Raw genomic sequence first — 25,007 nt, forward strand, 5'->3', positions numbered from 1 at the left:
TGGTTCATACTTGGAAGAACAAGCTATGACCACATCGAGCTGTCTAAGATTTTAACGTTTTACTTTCGCTAACCGTGAGGTTCTGTAAACTTGTGAACACTGGACAGCCTGACATATAATGTGAGGAGGACTTTTGAAATTAGAGACTCTGGATCTGACTTACAAAATGGCAACATCAAATAAATGTATAGTACATGCTCTCTTATCTTTGTTTGATGAAGATGTGTAGTTTCTCTTATGATATATTTGTTTGTTACTGTATATGTAATATGTATATGTAATCAAAATTAGGCAGAACATGTTTCTGTGTTTATCAATAACAATATACTTGTTTTCCAATCGCAGGAAACTCCAACATTTGCTTCATGGGTTATTTTGTGGATGTTGACGGACAATGCTACAAAATTCTGATTGTTAATGCCATTTTTTAAAGATATTTTGTTCCTGTCCGCATTCGTAAATTACGTAACTTGTGTTTATCAACTTGCTTTAAAAAGTTCTTAAAACCCCTTCACCATGCAACTTACACTAGGAATGAAAGAAGAGAAGATGTTAAACTCCGAAAAGTCGACACAGCAGATCGAAAAGAAGGTAGCAGCCCTAAAAATAGGTAAACCTTACCAAAAAGAAGCGTTAACAAAGTACATAACCAATACCAAGGAAACACTCGTCAAAGCCCAGTCATCTTTCCTTAAAGACAAGGAAATTTGCTACTTCTTCATGTTGAAGTACCTGCATATGTGCACTGAGCTTAGGGGTATGGTAATGACGGGAAACAGCTTCGCTAACAACCAGGTGAACTTGCCATGATGACCACATATGGTAATGTTGATATTTGCCATGATTACGCTTACTGGTTAGCTTATGATAACATATTAACTAATTAACGTGGTAATATTGTAATCCCCCGATATCCTATAAAGCAATAATTTACCATATAAGGTCAATTTCACATTGCAATACTACCATATACGGTAAATTTCGCATTGCAATACTACCATACAAAGTAAATTTCATATTGCAATACTACCATATACGGTGATGTAACTCTCTGCTTACAGGAGTGTTTTGAAGAGATAGTAGATGTAACTGTAGATTACAACGACGCAGCTATAGTCACTGAACAGCTGAAAAAGGACCTGGAAATTGAATATTCCCTCGCCAGAGAAATCAAAGGAGAAATCAAAGGAACTGACAACACTCCACAGAAGAACAAGATAAGGAGGAGCTCCTCTGCTATGTTGGACGAGGAGCAGTTAAACAAGAATCTTGCTCACCACAGTTTTAGTTTAGAGGAGGCAAACAGTTTGGAGTCCGTGCAGGAGGTGGAGAATACAGATCCCAAAGTTGTTGCCAAGAGATTTAAAGATCTTGTCAACAAAGTGAGGGTTGACAGGCGGAAAAGTTGCGCTTGAAATACAACGAAAGTTTTTGCGATAATTTGGATATTTTGACAAAACAACAAAAACGGTACGAAAGACGCAATTTTAGTGTTGCCGTTTCCGAAATTTGGTGCGTTTATTGCCAACTGAAGAGTGAAGAGTTTTACATTGCGAGATTGATCATTGAGCTGATGAAAAATGTTTCGTATTTTGTTGAACAGTTTTCTCCATAGTCCATACCACTATATCACCAGTGTTCACCACTATACCACTATATGGCTGACCGAAATAGTTTTCAATTCTTTTATAAAATAGGAACTATTACATTTTCTACGAGATAAATCATTTAATTTAATATTGTTTTAATCACTTTATAAATCGTAAACGATATCAATCAAGAGCAAATGTTCGCTCTGATGTGATCGATACATCAAATTTCAATGATAAACTAGAATTGAAACTAAATTAGAAACTGAAAGTGAAACCGCACAAACCTTTCCGACAGCAGTGAGTTGAGTACTGAAAGACATAAGGTTCTTCTTGAGGGACATGATGAGACCAAGGCTCATAAACACAGTGCCTGTATCCATGATATCATCGTACATTACCCAGTATACAATGAACAGAGTTACTAGGAAAACCATCGAGTAACATCCTCCAATAACTTGAGTTAACTGTGGGGAATGTAGTGTTGGGTGTTGACCATGTGAAGAAATGTTGACAGTTGACCATATTAAGTTCAGGTCGAAAAACTTAATTTTAAATATAACTAGTAACTACGTGATAAAGCAGTAGAATCTGAAATCAACACAATTCCAAATTTAATCGTAACCGATTTAGGGAGCCAACGATAATAGATTTAAGCTAAATTATCAGAGTAGTCCCTAACTCACCGAGCCGAGGATGGCTAGTTTTGTACCCAACTTGATATCAGCGTCCCTTATATCCGATAATCTTTGTCTGAAATAAATTGATTTTTAATCTGGTTTTAATTACTTACTAATCAGCTCTAAATCAGGTGGTCGGGAATTTTTAGTTCACGAATTGATACTGATAGGTACAAACGAACTCTGATGTATTTTAAAAAGCCATAATATTAGATGGCATTCCAAAGTCTTTTGTTATTTCAATCCATTGCAGCCTGCTCTGCACAACTCATGATTATGTCGGAATCATTTGCCGAAAGTTAAGCAGGCTGAAGATTGTCCAATGTCCACATCAAAATAATTCAACACATATCGAACATAACCCATCTAATGGGTAAGAAGAGTTAAGTGCAAGACGATTTGAATAATTAGTCGATGTTGTATTGGTCGTGTGATAGTGATATGTAGTAGCTACCTTGTAGTTGTAGGCTATAATAAAAGGTAGGTGTAGCGGTATTGGTACTTATATAGTTATAACTTATAAAGTGGAGTCCTCGGCGGCTCGGCATACTTTAGTTTGACGCGATTATCTAACATTCATTTTAACGCCCGTTTAAATTGTGACATTGAGGCTATGAAAACTTGTTTTTTAGCAAAGAGTCTTGGTGGAATGTTATATATATATTTTATATAATATATATATATATATTATATATTAGACATATTTATATATATATTATACAGATATATTATGTATTTATACATATTCTGTGCGGTTATAAATAATCAATCGCCAAATCATTCAAGTTTGCTATTGTTAAACTTTAGTTGAGTGTATTATTCTTTCTTTCTATAGGTTTTAATTATTCTGGAACTGTTGCACAATATGAATAATATAATATATATTTATACATACATATTATGTATTTATACATATTTGATATTCTGTGCGGAAAATAATCAATCGCCCAATCATTCAAGTTTGTTATTGTCAAACTTTAGTTGAGTGTATCATTCTTTCATTCTTTGGTTTTTAAATATTCTGGTACTATACTGATGCACAATCATTTTTGTTTCAAATAAGGAACTTTTTATTTTTGGAAGCGTAGTTTTACGTTCTAAACAGCCTTAATCTAATTAAAGATTGATATCGTTTTGATCCCTCCGATCTAACTAATGCGTAAGTCAGGTGGTGCCCATATAAGGTAACATTAGTCAGGTGATGCCCATGTAAGGTAATAAAAACACTGCCTCCCCACCTACCTGTAGACATCAGTAAGGTTGTATATCTTGAGGAGTCGTATGACGTTGAACATGTTTTTAACTTCAGTGTTTCGGTTGTCCAACACTTCCAGTCTCTCCTTCCTATATTTCACTGTCAGTCTGATTATGATCACTTGGGACAGATACAGCACCTGTTAAGGGGTTATGATACCATATTAGGAAATACATTTTAGCTTGAGCATTATAGTCACTACTATACGTATATGTGAGGTATTATAAACAATTCATCCATTCCAAATCATAGTCATATTGCACAGTTCGTATTGCATTGCATGGTCACGTTCAATGGTCACATGACATATCCACCCCTTTATCTTTATCCGAAATGACCAACAAGTGCTATCGTGAAACATAAATATTTAAATCCTGGAGAATAACCTAAGAATTACCGGGGGGGATGCAACGTCAATTAATGTCAATTAATGTCAATTAATGTCAATTAATGTCAATTAATGTCAATGTCAGTTTTGCAAAATTTTGGAATACTGACATTAATTGACACGATATTTTTCGACCAGAGATTATGTAGTTCTACCATATTTTTAGCACTTTAGAACGTTTATATCATCAATTTATTCACTACTATCACATATGGAAATGTGAAATGTGAAAAAATTCAGATCATTAAACAATAAAACTAAAATAATACGGTTTTCCGAAATTTAATTTTCTTAAATGGGCGTGGCCATCCAAGGGCGTGGTTCTCAACATCATCAGAACTTAAAACCCACATTAAACGAAATGCCTTCATGACATTTATATTTGAATAACGAATCTGAAACAGCTAACATTACTCCTTCATACTAAAAAAGCCGATTCTAGATATTTTACCTGTATAAGAAACCAATAAAATATGGGCGTGGCCGGTGGGGACCGAAGATGGAAGAGTTGGAAGCTGAAATTTTTTTGGTGGTCTTTGAACCTAAGGATCAACAGATAAGAACATACTCATAATTATTCAAGGACATTTTGTTTTTTTGAACCGGTCTAACTTACATAGACGTGAATATCTTGAATATTTATCGAATAATGATAATCTCAAATTTCAAGACAAATTAATGTCAATTAATGTCAATTAATGTCAATTAATGTCAATTAATGTCAATTAATGTCAATTAATGTCAATTAATGTCAATTAATGTCAATTAATGTCAATTAATGTCAATTAATGTCAATGTCAGTTTGGGGTTTTTATGGAATACTGACATTAATTGACGTTGCATCCCCCCCCCCCCCCCGAATTACCAAAGAGATAATTATTAATTAACTACGCGTCGAGCCGTATAATTTGTACGTGGAGCTCGGGATTATTCATATAATCCTTGTAAAGAAATTTAAAGTCGCCATTTTATGGAATTCTTCCTGGCCTAAAACTCTAATAGTCACAAAAGTATGTGATTGCCCGGAAGATTTGGGAATGACACCACTCAAAGTTGATACTATCAATATTGCAATTTTGATAATATATGGATGATCGATATTTGATGGGATTTACAAATATAATAGTCACAACCGCGGCCTTAATACTACTTGTGAGGTATGTGATTGGCTGACTGAATCCCTGCCGCTTAACTAAAACCCCTGGTAGAGATTCGGTCTGCTCGGGTTAGAGATCGATAGTAAGTGGGGGGGGGGGGGGGGGGGGGGGGGTGGGAGTAATTCAGTTCTACTGATTTCCAACCTTATCCTCAACAACTTGCTAAATTTTGTACCCAGTCTCCCTTATATTTTATCACACTACGTTTCAGAAAGTTGGTAATTTCTCAGTCTACACCATTTTCCGTCAGATTCGAGTGGCGTGAGCAGCCCCCTCCGCGCCGCTTAACTTAGGATCGGTCCTACAATTATTATATACCATCCTTTTGTCATCTTATCACGAAGTGACGCATTTACTTTATTCTTTTATTGCTATAGCCATTAAAAACTAATCTTTCATTTCGCAATGATAAGGTGCTGTGCAGTGTGCACCACTAGTAATGAACCGATGTTATAAACTCCTCCGCAATACAGCTGCTATTGCTAAGTGCTAAGGAGCTAAGAGTAAGGGGAGGGATAGAAAATAAGGGGCGGTATTATCTTTATTCATCCCGCAGTTTTTCCCGCTAAATAAATAATCCTGTGCAGTTTTAATAACCCACCCCTTATATTCACACAACCTGGTTTGCTTTACATCGAGTAATATTTCCTCCGTCGAATTGGTACGTTCTAGTTTAAATTATTTTCAAACGAAAAACTATTATCCACGCACTACTCTATTTTGTCACGTGAACCAGTAGTACTAGTAAGGTAAATGTTAAAACGATTATTCCGAAACTGACAGCGTAGCATGCGGGATTGTTATTAAAATAATTATTTATCGGTACATTAATTTAAGTATAACAATTCAACTGCTGACAGTGTCAGCTGTACGCACTCTGAATTGTTATCCACTTATCTGTTATCCCGGGCCCCGCAGGATAAGCTTGAAACATAATTGTTGTGCGTACTGCGCCATGTCGGCGTTGTGTGTCCTAATTTATACTCTCTAAAATGTCTAAATATTCTGCCTCACGTGTTTATCAATATCATGTGCTGTCATTTTGCTATCCAACTCACTTCGTGTCCCCTCATGAACCATAGAATATACACAGTATGCACCTAGTACATATTCCTATGTTGTACGGTATAGGTTTAGGTTCTAGGTTCTTTGTGAAGGTGTACAGACCTGTCTGGAACCTTCCTGTATCATGGTAGCTTTCCATGGCTTTGTGGTTAATTGGCTGTATAACCACCTTGGTAACCACCTTGGTAACCACCTTGTTAAGTTCGACGGTAAGACTGCCATTTTGCAGGCTACTGCGAGATTTATACTCTATTTGTGGCCGATCCCTGAGTTTGATTATAATGTCAAACACAAGGAACTAGTTTGCATGAGTACAATGAGTACAATTGATCAATTTCTGTTTGCTTGTGCCTGCTCTTACTAGTCTGAGCATTTCCCGAGCCTACAAATTCTTTGTCCCCAGTCTTTTTATTTTATTTCATTGCTGTGTAATTCTGTACTATCTGCTGAAAGTTTCAAATCAGATCACATTATCTGCTACGATGTGTGTCTCGGTTCAACGTCTTACTGTTAGATATTAATTGCTATAATACAAATATTTAGCTATTAAGCACTTGCAATAATAAGCACTCGTAGCATACTAGCAATAAGCGTTTACAAATAAGCACGGTTTTTAACAGATATCTATGAATTTATTATGCGAAACTTCTAGTTTGATAACATTTCTAAAGTTGTATCTATTACTATATGAATCATTTTGAATATCTATAACTTGTTCTTTGTATTTCGTTGATCGAAATCTCTCGTAACATACCGTCTGGGTATTGACAGATATAAGTTATAACATTAGGTAATAATATCTACTTATTACTTATTCGTTTCTTTCTAATAACCTAATTCAATGATATATTAAATTTATATTATGATCGTTTGGCTTTTTCAAAGCTCGTAATTAATCGCATACAGCTCGTAATTAATCGCATAGGTACAGCTTGAATTATCGAACAGCTTGACCCCTTAGTCAGTACCGGTATTTCTAATAGTTCAGGTTGACCTACTGATAGCTACTAACAGCTCAAAGTTCTCGACCATGTCTGTCGAATATAAAAACGTATGATGGGGTGAAATAACAAGCTCGGTCACATGGTTAAGCTGTTTTAATATTGTGATTAATAAGAAAATCCCGTCATAAACTATTTAATCTCCATTTTAGCCTTTAGCTAAAAGATCTTGTTTTTTCATCGAAATGTATTTGACCAGCTTTTACTTGAACAGTGCCGTGAACGAGCAAGGCTGTGATTTAATGTTCGCATCTTCCTTTGATTTTATGTGATGATCACGGTTTGCTAGCTGGGCCTTCGTGATATCTACAAGATATGATAACATTAACATGCTGGATATTTTTTAACCAAAAAAAGAAAGGTTCATGGACTTAGATGACCCATGACGAAAGGAAAGCATGATGATCTCTCTACTCGAGCCGGTATGTCAAAATCTATCATGAACTGTCTGGTGATGTAAGCTTTTATCTTCCCCTTTTTGCCAGAGTTGAAAGGTTCTATAATTATACCAGCTACCGTATGCTTGCAGTCTGGCAGTGATATCTGTTGTGCCAGTGATGTCATGTGGTTAAGGGGACAGTGAAAAACTTTACCAAGTTGACAGAAAACATCCAACAATTCTTATTGTTTTAATTTATATTAATTAACAAATATGAAGTCAAATCCCCAGTCAAATCATAAACGGTTTTGGTGTATGTCCTCCTCTTGTGGAGAACGAAGTACTTAGCTACTTCGTTCACCACAACATCAGACATGATTCTGAGTGCCAGTACTGGACTCGTCTCAACTTCTTTGTGCCGTAATCAGTAAGTACTGCCCTTATCCATATTAATATACTGCAGCAGTACGTTAGAATGGGTCTTGTGACAGCCGTATACATCCATTTGCATGTTTTAGGGTTAATTAGGCCCCATGTGGGCCCGCAGCTCATCTATATTTTAGGAGGGCCTACCGACAGTTGCGCCTATTTCCCACACCTTAACAGGCAATTAACAGGTTCACAATTAGTGACATGATCTGGTTCGTCATATCAGATTCTCAAAACGACACTCGACAGTTGCGCCCAAGGATCACTCGACATTGCAGAGGGTCACATAATGTAAAGTGATGCTGTGGGGGGATGTGATATCAAGTGCATGTCTCGTGCATTCTACCAGTCCTTCTCATGCATGATCATGCAGTAATAGATGGAAAATGCCTGCCCCTCCTCTTCGCTCTCCTCTCTCCTCCTCCTGTTCCCGGCTAAAATGCCGAATTTTGACCGGGACCGAACCGGGATTGTTTTCGTAGTTTAAAGCGGATACCAGGTTTTAGTGTCAGAGTTTGTAAATTAACGTATGCTACCCTACGCAATGACCTCATCAGTCATCATCTGATTCGTCAGTAAATCTAACTGCCTCATTAGACTCCGTAACCATACTTACTTTGGTTACTTTGGTTGAGTTTATCCTCGTAGAAGGAAGGGTCATACGTTCAGCAATGAACCTATTCAAACAATATACAGAAATATTTACACGAGGATGTTAATACTCGTGTCTGCCCACAAACTCAGCGGAGGTTTTCAATCTGGCTCCTAGCTTGTACTTTAAACAACGCGCTGACTTTCAAGTAGGTTCTTGCTCAGAGCTTTTCTATTTTGTTTGCTTAATCTAAAACTTTTGCACTGTACTGGTCATAGCATTTATGACGTATTCTGTTTTTTTACTAATATTAGCATCGTTAGCATTTACCCCTAATTTTGCCAAAAATATGTGAAATTTGACCAAAGTTTCGGTGATAAGTGTTCAGTAATTTATGATACATCAAAACCCTGATTCACTGCTAACGCCTACTTATTGCAAACCCCAATTTACCGAGAACCCCGGTTAATACTCGAAACATTTTCGGGAGACAAATTGCGATAAACACAGAAAGAGCTCTTATTGTATTTGCAGTATTACTGTATAATGCTATAAGAAAAAAAAAACTTACAAATGATACGGGGAAGGCGATGTAAACAGCTTTACCAATCACATTTAACATGATGTACATTATAGCACAGAACTTTAGTGGAATGATGATATAGCCAGGGATGAAGTTTAGGAAGTTTGTCGTCTTTTTCACGTCCTGAAAAGCAATTGTAAATTAAGTGAGAGCAAAAAAGAACGAGCAAGTAAAATCGAGAGTAAAAATAAAAGCAAGACGAAAAGCAAACGTGAACTTGAGGGATCAACCTGTGACATCAAGTTTATAATCTTTCCAAACTTGTACTCTTCGTTGTGTTTGAGAGATTCCAACTTTAACACCTTCTGTCCAACACTGAACTGAAATGTAATATACACTCTTGTTACATTCGTTACGTTTTAACGTGTCGTCAGCTACAGGGCAGTGGTAACGCGTTAGTTGTAACGCGTTAGTTGTAACACATTTACTCTAACGCGTCAATTATAACATATTTGCTTTAACTCGTTACATATACCGCGTTATATAGTTATACCGCGTTAGTTGTACCGCATTAGTTGTAAAAATCGGCCTATAATCCCTTTTTTTGTTACCAGAGTCGTGTTTGAACAATAGTCGACCACTTTCGGTATCCAAATTCGGACGAGACTCCTTGTTACAAACGCATGGTCAAATGCTAATCAATTTTTTGAGAAAACATTGACTCTGTTTCGACAATTTTTCAGCTATTTTAACCTTTCAACACCATTCTTCATACGTTTTCCCATGATGACAGGACCGGTCACCGGTCACTTATAACTTGCTCTAAGTTGAGTTGATGCCTTCTGAGATCAGTGATAAAAGCAATTTATTTATTTAATCGTTTTTGGTTTGCTCTGTTATACTTGCATCACTGTTACGGGAAAAAGCCACTTTTATATGCTACAAGTTTGGCGACCTAACAAATCATACTCATTAGACACAATAGTATGATATAAAAGGGGGGCCTTATCAAATGCTATACAACTACACGTTATCAACTTTGGTAGCCTAGAACTCTTAAACCAATTAGGTAATTGTATCCATGCTGTGTTAGCAGTAACTCAGTAAGATCGATTGTGGTTTTCTCTTAAAACAATATTTGCCACTATCCACGTGATCGTGGTCAAATGTTTTATACAATAATTCATTATGCAATATGCAATATGCACTCGGACTCATATCTATCGCAGTGCAATCTGCAGTTTAATTAAATTGGGAGGCTGCGATTGGTTGCGGTATAGCGCACGTGCATTTTCATTCTGGGTGGGTTGGAAATTAAGTGCACTGAAGTAAACAATTATGGAGATTGGGGACGCAAGCTGAGTTCATAATTCTGCACCTTATGTTCTACTCAAGCCAGACGTTCAACAGTTTTTAACCACGAACACTATTTCTGGAGTCATTAACGCTTGTTGTATTGTACCTATCGGTAAATTAAGTCCCATGTTGTGATGTTGCGACCTCAGCTTCGCAGCCCAGTAGTGAGGTAGGGACACGTACTTTTAAAACAAAATATGTTTATGGAAAAGTTTAAAGCAAAAACTATATTACATAGATAAAAGGAAGGTCAGTGGTAATTTATAATGGATTTTGTTTTAATTGAACTTTTACCGTCATATTTGTCAATTTTTGATTTTTTTTGTTTGATTAATTTTATAAAAGATTAATTTGGTTATAGTCGATGCAGTTAGGATTATAATTGTTTATTAATGTAGTTCCCTTTCTCTCGTTTATATTCTTAATTGTTCTTTAATTTACGATTGTTTCAATTTTTTCTGTTATTATTTTTTCGGTTTGATTTTCTGTCTGTTCTCATTAAATATTTTGTAGTATGATTTGCTAGGTGATAATCCCTTGTGGATGGCCGTGATAAGCCGAAACTAGTAGAGTCACAGGTGGGTCGCCTCGAGATACGTCGTTCCTATGTCTACGACCTACGTGACTAACCTCAAACTATTATATTATAGTACTAAATGTAGTATTTAGGCCATATACGAGAAGCTCTTTTAATTATTATATTGCTTCAGCTTGTCAAGTGACTATCGCATTTAGTCGCAAATATCAGTAGTGTAGATTATTCTAATACTCTAGTATGTATTTAGTAACAGTAATTATTATTACTGTCTGATTAATTTGATTATTGTAATTATTACTATGTCTGATATAATCAGACATATTAAGATATTTAATAATGATTATATTCCAAACGGATATCAAGATCACGACTCATCCGTCAAATTGTATTATTTAAGTCAGAACAAGTTAAAAAAGAGTAAGTTTAATCTATAAAGGTTGCCGAATGCACTTCGTCCAAATCTTGCCATGGTTCATAATTTAGCATTCTACATAATCGTTGCGATCATATTTTGATGACATGACAAGCCAAGCCAAGCACGATAATATTCTGTAAAGCAGAAACAGTTTGCACCGGATATCAAGCAGGATTTGAGGATTTATAAACAAGTCGTTTTGAATTAAAACAACTAGCACCTAATTCATTTTACTCTATTATCCGCTGCTTGTTAGTTGTTAAAGGTTTGCAGCTACGTTTTCTAGATGGAATATTTATTACTATTTATGAGTTTATGGTATAGAAACCTCCAGTGTTAATGGGTTTGATTAATACAGCCCTGTTCGTAAATTTTTCATCTGGTTAATACTGGCTGGAGTCAAATGAAGAAAGAGTTGGTCCGAGGGTTATCGTAGTATGATATTAGTTATACTAAGAGTACAAAACGGGTATAATTGCAGTAGGGTATGTGTTTAGTTTTAGCAGCGCATTCTCTTTACCTTATTACAGCATTCTTACTTGTGAACTTGTTTAGTCTTAACCAATCAGTGCTATTCCCTTAAAATCAGATAAAATAAAAGTGAAAGTGAAACCAACCTGCATGGTATTAAATGCGTTAAGGACAGCATTCTTCTTGATGAGCTGAGCGTAGGTAGACAGAATCGACCTGCCTGCCATAAGATTTATCATGAAGCCGCAAATCATAAATCCGTTAGTTACGGCTTCTCCGATGGTCAGATACAGGGGGTCCTGAAATGAAAGTTTTAATAAGGTGTCTGTACTACAGGCGTTAGTAACTTTATAGTTTACAAAATTAGATAAATGGAAATGAACTGGATGCTGGACAGTGGACATGTTGACCCCGCCACCCGACCCCGGTGTTTTTATATGCCTAAACGGTAAACCATGAAATCTGGCGTCACAATCCAATTAATTAGATTTCTTGTTTTGACATCTGATAGCCATGAGTACTGTTTCTGCAGCTACAAATCAACTCTCAGAACACTGTCACGTGTCACGGTGTCAAAAGAACATCAAGATCTGTAAGAATGTGGTACGCAAAAGGAAACTTTTTGATGTCCCCATTTCTTCAATTGTATACTCGTGCTTAATGACTAATAATGTGCTGCGTTGATTTAATTGAGTGTATGTTCTGTGGATTGCTTGAGTGATAGGTTGCGCAAAGGGGACTGATGTTAACTTAACTTTCCGTAAATGGTCAAATTGCTGCACCGTAATGGTAACAATTAAAATATTAAATTTTAGTGGGGGAGGGATGTTGTAAGGGGGGGGGGGGGGGGGGGGGGAGAGATGTTGTAAGGGGGGGGGGGGGGGGGGGGGGGGGGGAGAGATGTTGTAAGGGGGGGGGGGGGGGGGGAGATGTTGTAAGGGAGTCAGCCTGAAATTTTTGTGAAACTTTATTCTAACATAGCAGTCGATCAACAAACTAGGACCCATGATCAAACTTTTGAGGGGTCCCGGACCCCAACAGACCACCAAAAGAATTTGGTGGCCAAAAACAAAAGTTTTGTGCAAAATTATTTTTTGAAAAGGCCTTAATCAAAAATCCGGGGTATAAGATAAGATCCTGAGACGATTCTAAACCTAACCTGAAAATTTCATGGGAAAATTTTGAAAAATGAAAAAGCCTTTTGGGGAAGAACTGAGATATGGGCAGTTTTCTTCATTTTTAGTGGTCTTTTGGCCTTAGTTTCCACATTTCTATAAATATTAAGCTATATATATTTGAGAATGTATAGTTTAGGATTACCTTTTATTCAGTAAACCTGTTTGAAATGAATCGCATTAGAACTGCAGAAGAATCTAATCAGCTCAAATACTAATACTCCAGGAAGTAACCATGACAACAGCAGGTCACCATCTCAGTCTTACAACAATTATACTCCCTCGAGCACAACCTCCCATTAGAGAAGCGGACCTGGTCCTGGGGAGTATCCTGCTGGTGGGTGGTGCTTTCACTTTCAATTCAGTGCTTTCACTTTTACTTTCAATGTTAACGTGTATTGCTTTCACTCTCACAGTCGGTACATTATATTTTACTTTAATGTGTCTAGTTTCCTCCCGACTTCTCTCCCCAGGTGTGTTCTATACTGGGTATCCCTGCCAACTGTGCCGCTTGTTACCACTTCTGTACACAAATCACTAAGAACAAGAACAGTTCCTTCTTCAAGCAGATCTACACTATCATCAGCTTTATTGATGTCATGATTGGTATCGCTCAACTCCCGATAGCACAGACTCTCCTATTGGGTGGGTTCTGTGCGATTGTGAAGAGAAAGTGAAATTTGTTTTTCTATAAAATCAGTATTTTTATGAAATCTGTATTTCTATGAAATCGTAGGAACAACTTGACTCCTTTTGCAAGCGTTCCTTGCTTTACGTTTCTTGGTTCTACTTTTCTGATGTGTTGTCCTAATTTGTAACATTAATTGGAATGGTATTAATTGCCCAGGGAGAGACTCTCCAGATCTCCTGTTCAGAGGGGCGCCCTTTTGTTACTCCTGGTACATTATCTGGCTGCTCATCAAACAAGGTTTTTGTGGAATCTTACTTCCTTTTTTAAAACCAGTCTTTGTTTAGAAATTACTAAATAAGTAAAATTAAATGAGACATTTTTAGAGAATCTAACACAAGTTTTACCACCCAAGGAGCAGTGTTCATGGTGGCATTCCTGAGCATATCCCGGCTCACAATACTCATGACAACCAGCAAAGTGATGTCCCTGAGAAACTCCTGGCTCATCCCGTCTCTGTTTGCTGGTTTTGTACTAATCGTACTTGGTATATTACCCCTAGCTACAGACTACGCGGTGGTACAGTATGCGCCGGATAACGCCATGTGTAGGATCACAGTTGATGATCCAAGTCAAACTCCCATCTACATAACACCGATCAGCATGACCACGCTAACTACTCCTACAGCCACGGACTGGCGGCCTTACTTCAGACAGTCCTTCGTGGTGACCATCACCGAGGCTTGCTTTCTAGGACTTCCCGTCTTTCCTATCTTTATATCCCTTGTTTTATCCCTTCAATTTCTAAAGAAAGCAGACGCAAGATCTCTCCGCATCACCAGTGGACATGAAAGGACAACAAGGGACAACAAGGAAAACAAGGAAAACAAAAGGCAGAATAAGCCGGTAACCAAACACAAAGAAGCATCGGTAACAATCCTGATGGTGACACTAGTGTACGTTATCTTCAACATACCAGCCCTCTGCATGACGGTATACCTAGCGTACATTTACTGCACGTGCCTGACCCTGCTACACGCCTCCAACTACTCCGAGCAACTGCTCTTCAAGTACGCCAGCAGAGTGTACACCACATTCGGACCAGCCTGGCAGTATACCTGGCTGGTGGTGTACGGGGTGTCCCAGGTCCTCAACTCCACGGTTAACCCGGTGTTGTATTGGTGGCGGATGAAGCATTTCAGACAGTTCCTTAGCAGGGGGAGGCTCAGTGTCTCCGAGACTAGCAGGAGTTTCACATCTTCTTTCAGGAGCCTTGTGACTAATAATTTCCAAGTAAGGCCTGGGTTAAGGGGGGACTCTAAATATCATGCTGTTAACGAGGAAAAGATTTGAGTTCTTACGTTTTCCTGATGGATCTTGTGAGTGTGAAAGTATGAAGTTGTGCCACTTAATTTAGTGACGGCAGTGGAAGAAGAAGTACAATTGAAGTAAATGTGAAGGTGAAAGTGGAGATAATGAAAGCGAGAACGGTTAAAGAAGTGAAAGTGAATATAACGAAAGTGAGGTTAAAGAAGGTAACACCCACCTCAACTTGAGTACCTCCATTTTCCACGAACGTGATCATGGTACCCAGCATGAGAGGAGGTGCTAAAGTGAACACCTCTACCAACATCATCAACCCAAACGTGGTTACCACCGGCATCAGACAGGACCGGAACAGAGCCCACAGTAGTCTAAGGTGCTTTTGCATTTTCTGAAATGTGATTCAAGTGAGGTTTAATGTGAGGTTTCAATTTAATATGTATGTTGTTTCCAGATTCTTATTAGTTATTGTTTTTGAAAATTAATTATTTGATGTTTGCTCTTACGCTGTCCGCTATGTACTGTAAAACCAAATATTTTCGCTGGCACCCATTTTCGCGGTTTTAAAAATTAAATTATTTTCGCACCTTTAATTTTCGTAGATTGTGATTAAATTTAGGGGTCGACCAATTAAATTTAAGTAGCTTATCTTATGGTGTACAGATTCTTGTCTATTAGTGTTGTGAAAACTTTTTTGTTTGATTTTTACTCGACGAAATAAAATTTATATAAATATAAATCGCAAAAATTGAGGTTCAGAGCAACAAGGACTCAACACCCCCCCCCCCCCCCCCCTTCAGAGCGGCAGGGACTCAACCCCTCCCCTAACTGACCTCATTCTTATTATAAACGATCCACATCCTCTCTGAGAACCCCATAGGATCAAATCTGTCAGGTATCTTTCCCAGATCTCTTTTAGAAAACGTCTGCTTCCTGTGCTTCCATAGAACGGGGCCTGGACAAGAATTTATTTAAACTTACGGGTACATTGATAAAGTAGCACGTTTCATTTAAATCTTAAAAGTGTAACTGGCGGAGCTGTTTGGTTAATTCCTGTAAAGTGACATGATGAATTGTGGAGGTGGTAACATTAACAACTAGTGAACTAGCTGCTAACCTAACATTAACAGCTAGTGAACTAGCTGCTAACCTAACATTAACAACTAGTGAACTAGCTGCTAACCTAACATTAACAACTAGTGAACTAGCTGCTAACCTAACATTAACAACAAGTGAACTAGCTGCTAACCTAACATTAACAACTAGTGAACTAGCTGCTAACCTAACATTAACAACTAGTGAACTAGCTGCTAACCTAACATTAACAAACAGTGAACTAGCTGCTAACCTAACATTAACAACTAGTGAACTAGCTGCTAACCTAACATTAACAAACAGTGAACTAGCTGCTAACCTAACATTAAAAACTAGTGAACTAGCTGCTAACCTAACATTAACAACTAGTGAACTAGCTGCTAACCTAACATTAACAAACAGTGAACTAGCTGCTAACCTAACATTAACAAACAGTGAACTAGCTGCTAACCTAACATTAACAAACAGTGAACTAGCTGCTAACCTAACATTAACAACTAGTGAACTAGCTGCTAACCTAACATTAACAACTAGTGAACTAGCTGCTAACCTAACATTAACAACTAGTGAACTAGCTGCTAACCTAACATTAACAAACAGTGAACTAGCTGCTAACCTAACATTAACAAACAGTGAACTAGCTGCTAACCTAACATTAACAACTAGTGAACTAGCTGCTAACCTAACATTAACAACTAGTGAACTAGCTGCTAACCTAACATTAACAACTAGTGAACTAGCTGCTAACCTAACATTAAAAACTAGTGAACTAGCTGCTAACCTAACATTAACAACTAGTGAACTAGCTGCTAACCTAACATTAACAACTAGTGAACTAGCTGCTAACCTAACATTAAAAACTAGTGAACTAGCTGCTAACCTAACATTAAAAACTAGTGAACTAGCTGCTAACCTAACATTAACAACTAGTGAACTAGCTGCTAACCTAACATTAACAACTAGTGAACTAGCTGCTAACCTAACATTAACAACAAGTGAACTAGCTGCTAACCTAACATTAACAACTAGTGAACTAGCTGCTAACCTAACATTAACAACTAGTGAACTAGCTGCTAACCTAACATTAAAAACTAGTGAACTAGCTGCTAACCTAACATAAACAACTAGTGAACTAGCTGCTAACCTAACATTAACAACTAGTGAACTAGCTGCTAACCTAACATTAACAACCAGTGAACTAGCTGCTAACCTAACATTAACAACAAGTGAACTAGCTGCTAACCTAACATTAACAAACAGTGAACTAGCTGCTAACCTAACATTAACAACTAGTGAACTAGCTGCTAACCTAACATTAACAACTAGTGAACTAGCTGCTAACCTAACATAAACAACTAGAGTGAACTAGCTGCTAACCTAACATTAACAACTAGTGAACTAGCTGCTAACCTAACATTAACAACTAGTGAACTAGCTGCTAACCTAACATTAACAACTAGTGAACTAGCTGCTAACCTAACATTAACAACTAGTGAACTAGCTGCTAACCTAACATTAACAACTAGTGAACTAGCTGCTAACCTAACATTAACAACCAGTGAACTAGCTGCTAACCTAACATTAACAACTAGTGAACTAGCTGCTAACCTAACATTAACAATTACTAGCTGTTGTCACCCTAAAAACTCACCTACAAACCACAGTATAAGCTGCTCAGGGAATGGGTCGTCGTCGTAACTAATCTTCACCTCTTGCTCCTTTTTGTCGTCATCCTCGTCATTATCGTCATCCAGATTTAATTTCGTGTAGTCCGTCTTGTTTGTCCTCTAGTGGGTTTCATGAGGTGAGGCCTTATATGGTGTACCGGGACAAAACCCTCATCCCGGCAGGGACCGGGATAAAAACGTTAACCTGGGTTCCGGCTTTTTATTGATCGGGATCCTGGTCGAGCCCTTATTAGAGGTCTACTAAGTGAAAACAGAATTTTGTAACCCTCTTAAGGGGGGGGGGGCCAATGGATATTTTTTTGTGAAACTTGATTTCGAGATAGTAGTTGACCAACAAACAAAGACCAGTGACCGAACTTTTGAGGGGGTCCCGGACCCCAACCGCCAAACGGTGCGCGCAGGGCAGCCACGCCCATATTTGGTCCAAATTAGGCCCAATTTAGCCAAATACCCTGAACATGCCCAAAACCAAGGTTTATGGTGCTCTACTTGTAGCTAGTGGTCTCCTCAACTCGTATATGAAATTTCATCAAGATTGGACGAAAAATGACTGAGTTATGAGCCAAAAACCATATGCCCATATTTGGGCATACGCACCAAATTTGGTAGATTTCGGCCCATAAATTGGCCAAATATCAATATTTTTGAATGAAACTTACTTTATATGAAAGGTAAGCCTAAACTACATATTATCTGTAAGTTATAGCTTTATATCTGTTTAAATGTGGATACTAAGGCGAAAAAACCACAAAAAATGAACTAAATTGCCCATATCTCGGTTCGCGATATTTGCGGAATTGATCTCATTAAAATTGTAACAACTCAATCAGTTTTCAAAATTTTTGCATGAAATTTTCGGATTCGACTCGAAATTGCATTTCCACCTTATTTTAAATACGGATTTTTGATTTAGGCCTCCAAAAAAATTTGGCGGCCAAATTCCAAAATTATCTCACAAAAATTCAGAATTTGGCCGCCAAATTTTTTTGGAGGCCTTAATCAAAAATCCGTATTTAAAATAAGGTGGAAATGCGATTTCGAGTCGATTCCGAAAATTTCATGCAAAAATTTTGAAAACTGATTGAGTTGTTACAATTTTAATGAGATCAATTCCGCAAATATCGCGAACCGAGATATGGGCAATTTAGTTCATTTTTTGTGGTTTTTTCGCCTTAGTATCCACATTTAAACAGATATAAAGCTATAACTTACAGATAATATGTAGTTTAGGCTTACCTTTCATATAAAGTAAGTTTCATTCAAAAATATTGATATTTGACCAATTTATGGGACGAAATCTACCAAATTTGGTGCGTATGCCCAAATATGGGCATATGGTTTTTGGCTCATAACTCAGTCATTTTTTGTCCAATCTTGATGAAATTTCATATACGAGTTCAGGAGACCACTAGCTACAAGTAGAGCACCATAAACCTTGGTTTTGGGCATGTTCAGGGTGTTTGGCTAAATTGGGCCTAATTTGGACCAAATATGGGCGTGGCTGCCATGCGCGCACCGTTTGGCGGTTGGGGTCCGGGACCCCCTCAAAAGTTCGGTCACTGGTCTTAGTTTGTTGGTCAATTGCTATCTCGAAATCAAGTTTCACAAAAAAATACCCATTGGCCCCCCCCCCCCCCCCCCCCCCCCCCCCCCCCCCTTAAATCTCTAATCGTTTTATAATAGAGATTTGAAAGATCAATAATACTTTCTAAATATGTAAACCACATTATACCGGTATGAAGATGTTGATGAAGCAGATAGCAGTATGTATACTGAGAGCCAACAGAGCCAAACCAGACATTGCAAACCTGACATCCATTCCAGAGAGACCTGGGGGAGTTTGATGATTAGGGGTGTGGGAGCCAGGGAGGATTTAAAACTATTAGGGAGCATTCACATATTACGTCAGCAAGCCAATGGGGGGGTGGGGGGGGACGTAATATGTGAACGCTCCCTTAAAATATTACCTCCTCAAAACAAGACTATGGTACTGAGGATATGTAATACGTACGTAATGAGGTAATGGTACATTTCGAATGATACTGAATATTCATTATTCAATGATCACTTTGTCGGAAATGATGTTTAAACAGCTTTTTCCAACGACAGAAAGAAAGTTCAAAAAGAGAAATCACCATCTGCTTGAGAAGCTTGGGGAAGGAAGGACACGAATAGCATGTAGTTAATGCAAGCTACCACTCCGGTATACATTGTGTGCCTGTGATTAGTGTGTAGTTATAAATATAAGTGAGTAATTAGTTAGTAATTAGTTAATAAGTCAATAATTAATAAGTAAAAAGAAGGTAGTTATAAGTGAATAATTAGTTAATAATTAGTTAATTAGTCAATAATTAGTAAGTAAAAAGTAGGCAGTTATAAGTGAATAATTAGTTAATGGTTAGTAAGCAAAAAGTGAGATAGGAATTAATAATAAGTGAGTAATGACATGGTAAAAAGCTTATAATTTGGTTGACATTAACATCCAATAAGATCATACAATTAGTGGTTAATTAACGATAAAATTAATTAGTAATTAATGATATAATTACCAGTAATTAACAGTTAAAACTGGCAGTACCGCGCTCTGTTCCCACTAACCCGACTAAGAAGATAGGGTTAACATGGTACTTCTCCACTCTGTAGAAATAAATCCAAGCAGCAGGAGTAGCTATGAGGTAGACTGAGATAGCGTACGCTTTTATCAGAGGGTTACTCCAGAACAGAACCAACCTGGAGACACACCACGTAACTTAATATAGTTTTGTTTACTATGCAATATTAATTGTCTTGATCAATATGTCACTGTAAGACTGTAGTATGACCCTCTAATTAACCGTAAGACGTGAGTTAAATTTTCTTTATTCGCTCTGTGTTTTAATTAATTCAAGATTTCAAGATATTTCCTTGTGTTTGACACGTACCAGGTAGCGAGTTGGTAGTGCTCGAACATGAGGGTGAAGATAAGGAGTAGCCAGGTGAGTTTGTGCATCCTCAGTTTGGAGTACTTTACTTCTATGTCCTCGTAGCCTTTCTCAGTCTTGTTGTATCTCAGCAACATGATGGACGTTATCAGCAGAAACGCTGGAAATTATGGGAACGTGAAGATTAAATCGTGAAAATTAAAGATGAAACATAAAAACATCATACAACAATTGAATCAACATAAGACTAACTTTGGGGATGAAAAGTGAAAATACAATATCTTACTGATTTATCAACATGGCTAATATAACGGTAACGTTAGGAAATAACAAATTCAGCAGCTAAAATAGATTTGACAAGATAGAACCTGCATAGGCGGAGGTCCCCATCCTAAGAACGATGGCCCCACAAACGTCGAACTGATCAGTCCCCAGATTGAACTCAGAACAGAGCTGGTTGTAGCCCGCTAGGCTTACTGGACTGGGTGTCGTAAAATACTGATAAATATCAAACTCCATCCCAGAGCTCGGACTAGGGGTCACCATTGTGTCGTTCATTCGGCGTTTTATACTTTTTTAACACTCTCACTTCTGCACACTTCTTTTTTCAATTTACTGAAATGGTCATGTCAGAGAATGGACACAACTTTTTAAGGTCCCTAAAGTAAACGATAATTCAGGTCAAAAATTAGTGATATCATACTAAACAGGTAGTAATCATCGGTTAAGATAGGATATTCCTGATAAATTCTGTTTTCAAGTTCCCAAATTTATGGTCCTTACCTTACAACACTAACAAAGGGAAAACATAACTATAATTGCAACAATATCCTGTACAACAAACAAAGCGTCAGGAGTGCAAGCCAGCTACCAGTTTGTTTGCAGCCCACCCACGCTACCCCAGTCACCTGACCCGCACCACGTGACCCGCACCACGTGATTATACTCCCAGGGTGATGTGGTGACCATGGTGATGTGACTTAACTTATATCAATGTTGTGCAGTGAATACGTTGTCAGGGTAATGAATAGCATTAGTCTCTGAGAAAAACCTGAAAAAAGGTGGAATGAACAAAGACATGGTTCTGGGAAAAATATCTATACGTAAGTGACTTAATTTAAGAGTAAGTAAATAACGTAATTTGTTTAATATGTAATAATAGTCTGTTGTTGAAAATACTGCACTTAAACTAGAGCTAATCTGTGCATAATAAAAACTTAAACCAGGTGGACATAATGAATGGAGGCTAAAAATAAAACTGCATAAGTACATCATACAATTTAAACTCTGGACATAAATCTTGATGAAACAATTGACAGAAAACCACCGCAAAAAGAATTTTGACAAGATTCTTTGCCCATTGACCAATAAGAAAGTTAACTACAAAAGACCCAAATAAGTTTCTGGATGTTACATTACAGCCAGAAAGAGCTCTTCAAAAGGGAAATCATACTGTCCAGAAACCATTTAGTCAGAAGTAATATTTGTCTGCACTCTGCATACTTGAATTATGCTCCTATGCTATGTAACCTTGTTACATCATCATTATATAGTTAGGGGTCGTTCACATATTACGTAATCATTTTTTTGGAACATTTTTACCCCCCCCCCCCCTCCGTAATCAGTTTTACACATAGCTATATTGTGTCAAAGTTACACTGGCGTAATCATTCGGAAACCCCCCCGCCCCCTCAAGTTCAACTGATTACGTAATATGTGAAAGACCCCTTACAATATCATCAATTGAATTTAATTTCCAAAATTGCAGAAACATTGAGTCATGACAAATCCTTAATAAAATTAATATCGGTAAAATTCGAACTTCGAAGATGAAAATAGAAAACTTTGGGTAACTCGGTAATCTGCCGATGCACATCTGGGGCACACCTCGGGCACACCTCGCGTCGGGCACAAACTCTGGCACACCTGGGGCACATCTCGGGCACATCTCGGGCAGAAAGCACACATCGGGCACATCTCGGGCAGAACCACCTGGGGCACACCTGGGGCACATCTCGGGCACATCTCGGGCAAAACCACCTGGGGCACGGTCATTCGGGCAATATGAATTATGGCTGGGCTACTAACCTCACAATAATAAATGATAGATATCATTTATTATTATGATATTATTTATTACTATATGATAGATATCATTATTTATATTACTTATATTGGTGACAGTATTAAACTATATGTATGAGCAATATAATTTTGAGAGACACAATTTTAACTTTGTTTATATTATTTATTTATTAACGAGCAATTGAAAAATACGATTGATCTGTTCATAATGTATCTAAAAAATTCAATAGGTAAGCAATATTATATTATCAAAGTATCAATCGGAACATCTCATAACCATTAAAAACTATAAGTATTACTGTAACAAAATAAATCAGTATATCTTCTTGGGAGGGAGTGCTTCTCCTGAAGCGTGGAGTGTGCGAAGCGCAGAACGGTTCCGGTTACAGATGTCCCTGGCCACTGGTAGAAGGTTTTTCAGTGTGGGATTAATCAGCTGGAGGAATCCATGTCGGAGAGAAGGTAGGTCAATCCTCGCTGCCTCTGCTATGCAGCGCTTCCTGCCGAAAAATGACTCAGATATCCCCTCTGCAGCGAGTGCCTCCTTCTTCGTAGCACCATTCCGGACACGTGCCAGGATCCAGTCGTACTTTGAAACTTTTCCGTCGATGGTGAAGGTGCGGCTCGAACCAGGATAAGGGGCCGGAACAGGACCGGTGGGAGCTGCCGAGGGTGTAGCTGCTGTAGCGGGAGCCGGAACAGGAGCGGCAGCCGGAACAGGAGCAGGAACAGTAGCCGGAGCTGGAACAGTAGCCGGAGCGGGAGCGGGAACTGGAACAGGTGCTGAGGTTACCGGAACGACAGGTCGAGGGGGAGGAGGAGGAAGAACCACAGGTGCTGTAGGAGCAGCAGGGTTGTAAGGAGGGGGGCTGCCAGACTTTGGGGCCGGAGTGATATGATCCACCATATACGTCATCAAGTAATTAACATGCAAGCTTGAAGCTTGTGGCGTATAATTAGTGATGTGATCCATGAACAGAGGGCTTTGGGCGATTCACTCGGGTTTTGAAACCTCTGTGAAACACCTCCACCATGTTAGAGGTCCGAGGGAACTCCGGATCCTGAAGAATACCCTAAGTAGGTTTTCTCGAAATAATTGACTACAACCATCAACTCAGGATAGTTAGATTGGATGTAGAAAGTTATTTCAAAGAAAGCCTCCTCAACATCAGCTACTGGGACAAAAGCTAAAAACGCAACCAGCCTTGCGGTTGCGATATCAGGTTCTGAGTCGCCGACAGCGGTTGTTCTGCGTCCTCTTGAGCGTTGTAAGGAGTTCGAGTCTCTGTGGGGTAGCCAGATCCGAATCGTGGTTGTGTGGTTTACTTCCAAGGGAAAGAGTGTTGTCTGTGAGAGCGAGGTAGCACATGGCAGGACATTTCAGGGATTTGTTCTTCTGGCAACGCCAAGCAGAGGAGAGGACGGTGTCATCATATTTCTTGCTGCTGTAGATATATCCGTCAGAATCAACCTGTTGACATCCTCTGAAACACTAGATCGGCTCACTCCCCTTGCATGCCTTTGACACGTACGTCTCAAATCCCTTGATACGAGAACCCCCCTTTAGCAAGAGCTCCCGTCCCTTATGTGATCTACGAGTCGAGCAGTCAGATCATGTTTACTTCTTAATGTACAGCTATGATTTACAGAATTGACATGTGAACTCTACCCCAGATCTAGCTCATTTCTATGTCAATTAAATTCAATCCATGGATCAAAGAACAGATGAACATGAAATTGGACTGGTACAGGGGTTTGGAGCCTGTCCTCGCGCTAGACCCATGTTTCTCTACCGATCATGTCACAGCCTACCGCACACTCAAAAACAATCACTCCAAGTTACTTTTCGAAAGAAACCCGAGTATCGCAAAACCACCAAAAGAGGACTTTCTTATTCACAACGGTTTCAAGAAACGAATTCCTCCTCAATCAACACAACCCATCGGGAGTAAAATATTCACACCACACGTCATTACTAAAACTTTGAAATGTAACTTTAGAGAATATTGGGGGTCCTGTATCAACACTTCTCGGAAATTAGAATTCTATCGTGACCTAAAATCCAAATTTAACAAAGAGTATTACCTAGATAGTGTCATTAAATATGCAGACCGTGCTAATATCACAAGACTGCGGATCAGTGCACATCGACTCGAAATTGAACTTGGCCGATATAATCAAACTCCACGTGACGAGCGAATATGCTCCTGGTGCAATATAGTCTTAGGTTCTGGTATTATTGAGAATGAAGACC

General features: G+C 38.3%; 4 protein-coding genes across 4 annotated transcripts in view; 2 read left to right on the plus strand and 2 right to left on the minus strand.

Moving 5' to 3' along the window:
- Positions 1-21,520, minus strand: part of LOC134823482 (ABC transporter C family member 10-like) — a 35,864-nt gene extending 14,344 nt beyond the window's left edge. The window contains exons 1-15 of the mRNA XM_063834958.1: positions 21,452-21,520; positions 21,037-21,283; positions 20,669-20,828; positions 20,346-20,477; positions 19,883-19,965; positions 19,480-19,577; positions 17,711-17,846; positions 15,798-15,919; positions 15,188-15,355; positions 11,985-12,137; positions 9,349-9,438; positions 9,107-9,241; positions 3,512-3,663; positions 2,276-2,342; positions 1,877-2,056 (exon numbers count right to left, since the gene is read on the minus strand). Of these exons, the coding sequence (XP_063691028.1) occupies positions 1,877-2,056; positions 2,276-2,342; positions 3,512-3,663; positions 9,107-9,241; positions 9,349-9,438; positions 11,985-12,137; positions 15,188-15,355; positions 15,798-15,919; positions 17,711-17,846; positions 19,480-19,577; positions 19,883-19,965; positions 20,346-20,477; positions 20,669-20,828; positions 21,037-21,226 (1,866 nt within the window). The 5' untranslated portion in view covers positions 21,227-21,283; positions 21,452-21,520. The remainder of the gene's footprint in view (positions 1-1,876; positions 2,057-2,275; positions 2,343-3,511; positions 3,664-9,106; positions 9,242-9,348; positions 9,439-11,984; positions 12,138-15,187; positions 15,356-15,797; positions 15,920-17,710; positions 17,847-19,479; positions 19,578-19,882; positions 19,966-20,345; positions 20,478-20,668; positions 20,829-21,036; positions 21,284-21,451) is intronic.
- The window catches only part of LOC134823488 (double-strand-break repair protein rad21 homolog A-like), a 901,854-nt gene that overhangs the window by 21,733 nt on the left and 855,114 nt on the right, over positions 1-25,007 (plus strand). The window lies entirely within an intron of this gene.
- LOC134823090 (uncharacterized) lies at positions 13,249-15,612 on the plus strand. The gene is made up of 4 exons (XM_063834439.1): positions 13,249-13,350; positions 13,487-13,658; positions 13,861-13,941; positions 14,057-15,612. Exons 1-4 carry the CDS (start codon positions 13,249-13,251, stop codon positions 14,992-14,994), a joined length of 1,293 nt encoding a protein of 430 aa, XP_063690509.1. The 3' UTR covers positions 14,995-15,612.
- Positions 23,067-23,660, minus strand: LOC134823651 (uncharacterized). Its single transcript, XM_063835184.1, has one exon. The coding sequence runs from the start codon at positions 23,658-23,660 to the stop codon at positions 23,067-23,069; it is 594 nt and encodes a 197-aa protein (XP_063691254.1).

The sequence above is a fragment of the Bolinopsis microptera genome, chromosome 11 (genome assembly GCF_026151205.1).
Source record: "Bolinopsis microptera isolate Bmic1 chromosome 11, MBARI_Bmic_1.0, whole genome shotgun sequence".
NCBI classification, from domain to species: Eukaryota; Metazoa; Ctenophora; class Tentaculata; order Lobata; family Bolinopsidae; genus Bolinopsis; species Bolinopsis microptera.

Bases quoted from the DNA above. Each gene is read 5' to 3' on its own strand.
- LOC134823090 (XM_063834439.1), top strand. From the start codon at position 13,249: ATGACAACAGCAGGTCACCATCTCAGTCTTACAACAATTATACTCCCT. The intron at 13,659-13,860 runs GTGGGTTCTGTG...TTAATTGCCCAG, and splicing joins AGCACAGACTCTCCTATTGG to GGAGAGACTCTCCAGATCTC. The intron at 13,942-14,056 runs GTTTTTGTGGAA...TTACCACCCAAG, and splicing joins CTGGCTGCTCATCAAACAAG to GAGCAGTGTTCATGGTGGCA.
- LOC134823651 (XM_063835184.1), bottom strand. From the start codon at position 23,660: ATGGTGGATCATATCACTCCGGCCCCAAAGTCTGGCAGCCCCCCTCCT.